Below are 7158 nucleotides of genomic sequence, written 5' to 3' on the forward strand. Positions count from 1 at the left end.
CGTTCAGAAGGATTAGAAGATAAAAAGTTGCAGCGATGAAATATGGGAATTATAAAGAGTTGGAACAGTAATCAACAACAAGACAAGCTTCAGATGCCAGAAATCATGTATCACATTTATTTACATTAAGGGACCTGATATAGCTAAAACACGAGGCCACCCAAAGGAATAAACATAAGCCCACATTGTTGAAAAAGCTGGTGAAGAAGAAATTTAACACCCTAATTTTGAGTAGGGCTGTAGATTAACTTACAAGGAAGGCTAGTACCGGTAATTCAGCCAGGCATGATAATTTGGGAAACAAGGAAGGCTAGTACCGGTAATTCAGCCAGGCATGATAATTTGGGAAAAGACTTTTGATTTTAAAAATACTTGGTTTTGCATACAGTATATTCCAAATACTGATTACTTGGTTTTGCATATTAAAAACCTTTGACAATGCTCACACAAAAGAACATTAAGTATCCCTTATTTTACATTACATAGAGTAAGCTATGAGTATTCTCTCCGACTCCGAGCCTTTACAGCTGTAAATACTGAGCTTAAAACATCTACAGTGACTTCTCTAAACCACCCTACCTCCCTCTGTTTTTTCACGGAATATATTCTTGAATATCTCTCTGATTTTAGTTGGTTCTACAGGCCTAAGTCAATTAAACCAACAGTCTGAACCACCATAACCATGCTACTTTATGAATGATGCTCCATTTCTTGGAAGCACTTCACTGACCATTATGCAAAGCAACATGTAATAATCAGCAGATTCAACATAAAAGAAGGTTTTGCCTAACACCATTATAACTTTTACCTGAAAAGAAGACACAATTATTAATTACAAAGAATACTCTGGAAAGGCATCAATGTTTGAAAAAAGCGTGCTCTAACATGAAATGGATTTAAAAAGTAGTTCACAGTGTTGCACTAAACATAGTCGAGACAATATGTCGAAAATGTGGAAGGAAGAAACAGTAAAAAATTCCCTAGCACGAATCAAATAATGCCCTCACGTAGTATGCAATGGAAAAATATTAATTAAAAAGGAAACTGTTGTGATTCTGGGGTTTTGATTAGAGAATTTAAGAGAGAAGAGATGAAGAATTTTAGAATTCAAAGGGAAAGTGAAGAATTCACTGGGGTTGAAATTTACTTTATTATTACTTGCTCAAAAAACAGAATAAGAACCACCTATTTATAGTAGCTCAACACGATCCTAATTCTAATCTTATTAGAACCTTAAATAATAATTGCAATAGGAAACATAATCCTAATAGCAAAGAAAGAAAAAAAAAACTACTAGGATCCTAACATTCCCCTTGAAACACGCTTGCGCACAAGCCTTCTAGCCAGGATCAATAACCAAAATTTTCCAATTTAGACAGTTGTCAGGCAGCTTCCAATCTAAATAGTGTCCAGGCAGAATGAAAACCACTGAAGTATTGGACTGATGATAAGGGGAACATCAGCTGCTAAAAGCCATAGCTGAGGTTGTTTACAATGATGCTCCGGCTTAAGTTGCTCATCACAGTTTGTAGAATGTCTATCGGCATGCGTAGTTGGTGATAAGGTTTTAGGTAAGGCAGAGGGTATATTATTGGCTAAGGCAGAGAGTATTGGTCCCAATAAAGAAGGGGCTAGTGGACTATGTCATGTCTGGTGCAGGGTTGTGGAGGGCTAGAATTGAAGGTGTGAATCCTTGATGAGTACATGAATTACCTCCTCCCCGAAACAATGCTGGCTAATGATTATCTCTTGTTTTGGGGAGTGCCAACATTCTAACATGCCAACTTCAAGTGGACTAGGAGATGGTTGTGCTTCCTTGCACAACTGGCCCAATTCTTCAAGAATGTCTTGCAGAAGTACCTTAGAGTGTTACTATGAGCAGTTGACTGCAAAATTTTCATCAATTTGAGATAGCTACACAATGTTCAAGCACTATAGAGATAAAAAATTTTGCACAAGTACTTCAAATTTTGATGAGAAGTTTAGATCGATTGATTGGGCTTGCAAATGGTGACTCACAAAAGCAAACTGAGTTGGTCACACGACATTGGCAAATATTTTGACAAATTTTCAGATTTGCAGTGACAAGGATTTTGGGGGGAAAAAAAATTGTTTTGTATTTTCAAGATAAACGGAAAAAGTAAATTGGTCGCTGGGAAAGATATGCTTTGATACCAGATGTTAGGGTTCCAAGGTTTTGATTAGAGAATTCAAGAGAGAAGAAATGAAGAATTTAAAAATTCAGTGGGAAAAGAGAAGAATTAACAGGGGTTGGAATTAATTTTATTATTACTTGCTCAAAAAATAATGTCAACCACTTATTTATTATAGTTCAATGCAATCCTAATTTTAATCTAATAGAACCCCTAATCATAATTGCGATAAGAAAATAATCATAATAGGAAAGAAATTAAAATAAACTACCAGGGTCCTAACAAATACCGTACAAAAGACAGAAAAAAAAAAAAAGAAATTATCTACCGTCCACCCATTTTTTCATCATTTTTCAAAAATACACAAATCTTTACATTTGAGGGTTAAAAAGTCATTTACACAATATTCCGTTAGTTTTGTTAACGGTCTCCAAACAGAAGTGGAAAAGTAAAAAGAAATGTAACTTCAGGTGGATTTTAACAAAAAAAAAAAAAGAATTGTGTATTTTTTAAAAAGTTAGAAAAAATGGGTGGACGGTGGATAATTTCCCAAAAAATATAATTAAAAGGTTCAACCAATAAGCTTAAAAGCATCCCCAAAAGGGCTCTTTAAAATCAAAATATTACTTTCTCATTTTGAAGAGCCCTTTGGAGCCCTTTAATTTTAATTATCGTACTATTTTTTTATCTTTATCCATTTCTTATAAAGGGGAGAAATATATAATTGTTATTATTTTGGTGAAGAAAAAAATTTGACTAAACTAATAGAAAATTATTTTTATTTGAAGAGTCTTTTGGGAGGGGACTTACTTTTTCACACATCCATTTGCCACATAAGTAAAGAAATAAATAGTTTAAAAGGAAAATTAGAAGTCTTTTTAGTGATGTTCTTAAATCTACGGCAAGGTGATTGGTTCCACTCTTTAGAACAAGACAAGGAAGAAAGAATCATAATATCTTTCAACACTGTCACAATGACCTCGCACCCCCATGCATAAACAACCCAATCTCAAACTTCATTTGATCCCTAAATATTTTTTAGACAATAGAAACACATTTTTCACCCTCCACATAACAAAGTCTCATCATAATTTGCACAAACAAGAGGGGATAAAACCTCGTGCACATAAGCTTAGGAGGGAGGGGGAAAAAAAAACAATTTCTCCCACAATATTATAATTTCCATGCACAAGCCAAAACAAAAATACTCTCTATTTTGGTTAGATTTGGGCTCACACGATTATTTCCGAACAATTCTAAATATCATCACTAAGCCCTCTAGATGTTGTTGGTAGGCCCCATCAAGTCAGTAATTCTAGAACTTGAATGAAATATATTACCATAAGACAATTGAAGAATATTTCAATCTTCTTTGGCCATAGAACATTTTTATCATTGATAATCCTCTGACAAAACAAAAATAAATAGCACTCTGACATAATATTGTCATATGCTCTTGCAAGATCTTAGAATGATCAACTAATCCTCAAAACAATAACTTGTCCTCCATCAGTTTTGTCACTGCCATTTACTCTGCAAAAGTAGACGGGCTATAATATAAACCTCGAACTATTCAAACACGGAAACACCCCACTAGCGTACATAAATTTGTGGCAGACCACTGAATCTACATAGCAAGAAATATGTGAATTTGAAGCACTAATTCTCTGATAAAACAATCCCATAATTTTAAGTATCACACAAATACCTCATCAATCACCTCGCTACAATCTGATAGTAAATTCTCTAATCTACCACATTAACAACATGTAGAATACTACTATAGTGCATACCAAGGCTCACATCAAATGGCCAATTTCAAACCTTAGATTCAATCCATAGAAAGATTATGTCGTGGAACAACACATTTCTCCTTTTATATAGGCTTATAATAATATACATAAGCTAAGCAAAAAAATACAACCATAACCTTCACAACAACAAAATAAAGAGGTGGATTGAGAAAAACCTGCTGTTGATATAAGGTGGATATGGGACCGAGGTCCTTCAAACATCCAATTATCTTCATCCAATGATTTAACTTCCTTATTCAAAGCAGCCATCAAATCAGATCTCAGAACTGCAAAGCAAAAAATACTGAGACATCCAAGACATGATATTAACTTCCATTACTATAGAAATATCACAAATACTAAGGAAAAGCTTCTGAAACCCTCATAGATATTCGGTAAGCCCAAACCCAAAAAGACAATGTGAGAAACCTTGGCTTTACATTAATTAAAAGAGCAAACAAAGATAACTCAGAGATGCTAAAAATAAAAAGTTTCACAACCTTGCAAAGCTTCATCCTTGCGGTCTTGAATGGAGATGAGATCAGAAGGAAAATGAAATTCATCGGTAGCAGTGTTGTTGCTGCTACTTCCTCCTCCAACTAATGGTGTTGTTGATATTGATGAATTTGCTGGTGATGTACTGCTCATTCTGTTACTTTTTCCTCAAAACTATCTATCAATCATATTTTGTTTCGCTTCAGTCAGAATTGTATAGTATTGTCAAAATAGAAAATTCTTGGATTTAAATGCTTCATTGCTGGTAACTGCTGACAAGTATTGTCAATGCTAAGATTAAAGCACGGGCTAAGGGCTACTGATATCATAAAGAGGGCTTTTGTGAGAGCACAGAGCCAATCATGTCTTGCCAAATGTAAAAGAACAAACCAGGCAACAACACAGCAACTCCTTTGAATGCAAATTAAAACAATTCATCAAAATAAAATAAAATAAAACACACACACACAACTTCTAGGCCTATGATGGATTTTCTGGGTTCTTACTTTCGGTAGCCATAACAGAATGTTACAACAGAAAGCTATTTGCTGATAATTAATCATCTAAAATTCACATGTTTATTGAACATGATTCCACTCATATCTTGCAATAAGTCAGAAATATTTTTAAAACTTTTCTCAACATGTATTTGTAAATTTCGAATAACATTTTCGCAAATATTGGCAACATAATATGAAATAAACCATGTAACGTTAACACTATAGATAATAAATTTAAGAAAAAAAATTTCAATTACCTTGCAAAAAAGGGAATAACCAAAAACAACGGAGAGGTGGATTCGATTTTTAATTTCAAAAAATTCAACAATCCTTGTCCCGCACGGATACTCGCCGGCTTTGATGATTTATAATGATCGGCGATACGATGTCGCGTACACTAGCACGCGGCGGCGCGTGGGAAATTGGCGGCAAATTTTAATTTTGTTTTTTTTTCTTTTTTTGGGTTAAGACTGAGTAAATTCTTGACTTCAGGGTTCCAAGCTTGAGAGTGCTGGAGCCTCGCGAGAGGCACCGTTGCAGGCGCTGGCTTCTTTATGTTACACGTGTACCAATGTTTTGGTTTTACCGGCAGTTTATTTCTCAAATACAATTTTACCCTTATTTTAAGAAAAAATTTCATAAATTCTAACAAAATCTAATAATTATCATCATTGTATCAAAGGCCCAAAAAATTAAATAAAAATTTACATTTACATAAAAAAAATGTTAACCTAAGGTTTATTATAATACATTATCATAATTTTTTATTCAATTAAATATTAATTTAGTATTAATTATTAATTATCAATAAAATTAACAAATCATAAATAATTAACAAACGAACACACACACAAACACATGTGATATACATACAAACAATCACAGACACCTCAAAATAATAATTAAGTTAAAATTTATCTAATTGAATAAAAAATTATTTAGTAATATAATAAATATTTAATTAATAATCACTTTAATTGATAATTAATAGATTTTTCCTTAAGGTTAAAATTAGTATTTTATATGTCAATTAATGGTCAACCAGCAAAAAGTAATAAAATATAAAATTTTATAACTTTTTTAGTAGTAAAATATTAGGGTCCAATAGTTGTTGCATCTGTTTGTTATTCACAATAATTTAAGCAGTAAAAAGAAAATAATCCTTTGTTTTATTTTTGACATGGTTCTTCCTACAATTTATTTAATGAAGAAAATATTCTTTATTTAATTACTTTTTCCTTGGGGTTTATTTGAATAAACTCACCTACTTACACCAACTACTGTTTTTTTTTTAAAAAAAGAAATTATTGTTAAAATATGGTTAAATAAAATCTCCTTGATGGCATTACAAAAATAATTGAATAAATGAAGTTTTTACTCTTTTAAGGCTCTATATTTAGATTTAAATTAGTTTTCTTAAATCCAAAATTGTGAATTTATCAAGATATATCATAATATTCAAAAGTGGCAAAATAATCTCGATAAATTAATTGTCTTGGGAATATTAAAATTTATTAATTTAGCAAATATTAATAGAGCAATAAATTAATAATTAATGACTTATCAATAAATTGATAATTTATTAATTTATAAAAATATGGTGTGCATAATAGGAATTTGTATGAAGTATAGAGGTAGTACAATAAGAAAATATAGTGATTTTGTAAAGCTATAAGATACGATTTTGATTTGACCTTGATTGAATAATGATAAGTGCTTAATTTCACATTAGTTTTTAATTTTTTTTGCAATTATTTAATATTTTTCATAAACTTCTTGAATCTTTATTAATCTTTTATAGGAACTTTTAAGCTAATAAAACAAACACGACTAGAAAAGTTATAAATTGGTGTGAAGAATAGCTAAATTGTGACTTCATGGATTTTGATTACTTCTGGGATGAATTTTATCCATTTTATTGAGCTATATTAGATATGTATTAAGATTGAGGATCATATTTGGGCCATAAAAGATTTATTCTCGAAGGGTTGGTTGGATTTCCAAATTGGCCCACAATAAAAATAGATTTTGGAGTTATTTTAACATATAGGGCTATTTCCTTGGCTCAAAAACCGAATTTTAAAAGGAGAACAAGTTCAACTAGGTATACAAGGATTTGGATAGCAACTCTATATAAAGAAAATGAGTTAAACACTCTAGAGAGAGTAATAAAATGAAGAATCAACACTTAATAACAATAATATTAAGATAAGTTTT

General features: G+C 31.7%; 1 protein-coding gene across 2 annotated transcripts in view; it reads right to left on the reverse strand.

The window, feature by feature from the left end:
* The window catches only part of LOC18051292 (protein SAMBA), a 5807-nt gene extending 318 nt beyond the window's left edge, over positions 1-5489 (reverse strand). Inside the window, exons 1-4 of one of the 2 annotated variants that reach the window (XM_024191951.1) lie at positions 5199-5489; positions 4447-4619; positions 4123-4233; positions 22-1886 (exon numbers count right to left, since the gene is read on the reverse strand). In XM_024191951.1, the coding sequence (XP_024047719.1) occupies positions 1873-1886; positions 4123-4233; positions 4447-4594 (273 nt within the window). In that variant the 5' untranslated portion in view covers positions 4595-4619; positions 5199-5489 and the 3' untranslated portion in view covers positions 22-1872. Of the gene's footprint in view, positions 1-21; positions 1887-4122; positions 4234-4446; positions 4620-5198 lie in introns of those variants that run through there. The other variant, XM_024191950.1, reaches the window with a different exon arrangement.
* Between the last annotated feature and the right edge of the window lie 1669 nt (positions 5490-7158).

The sequence above is a fragment of the Citrus clementina genome, unplaced genomic scaffold (genome assembly GCF_000493195.1).
Source record: "Citrus clementina cultivar Clemenules unplaced genomic scaffold, Citrus_clementina_v1.0 scaffold_2, whole genome shotgun sequence".
NCBI classification, from domain to species: Eukaryota; Viridiplantae; Streptophyta; class Magnoliopsida; order Sapindales; family Rutaceae; genus Citrus; species Citrus x clementina.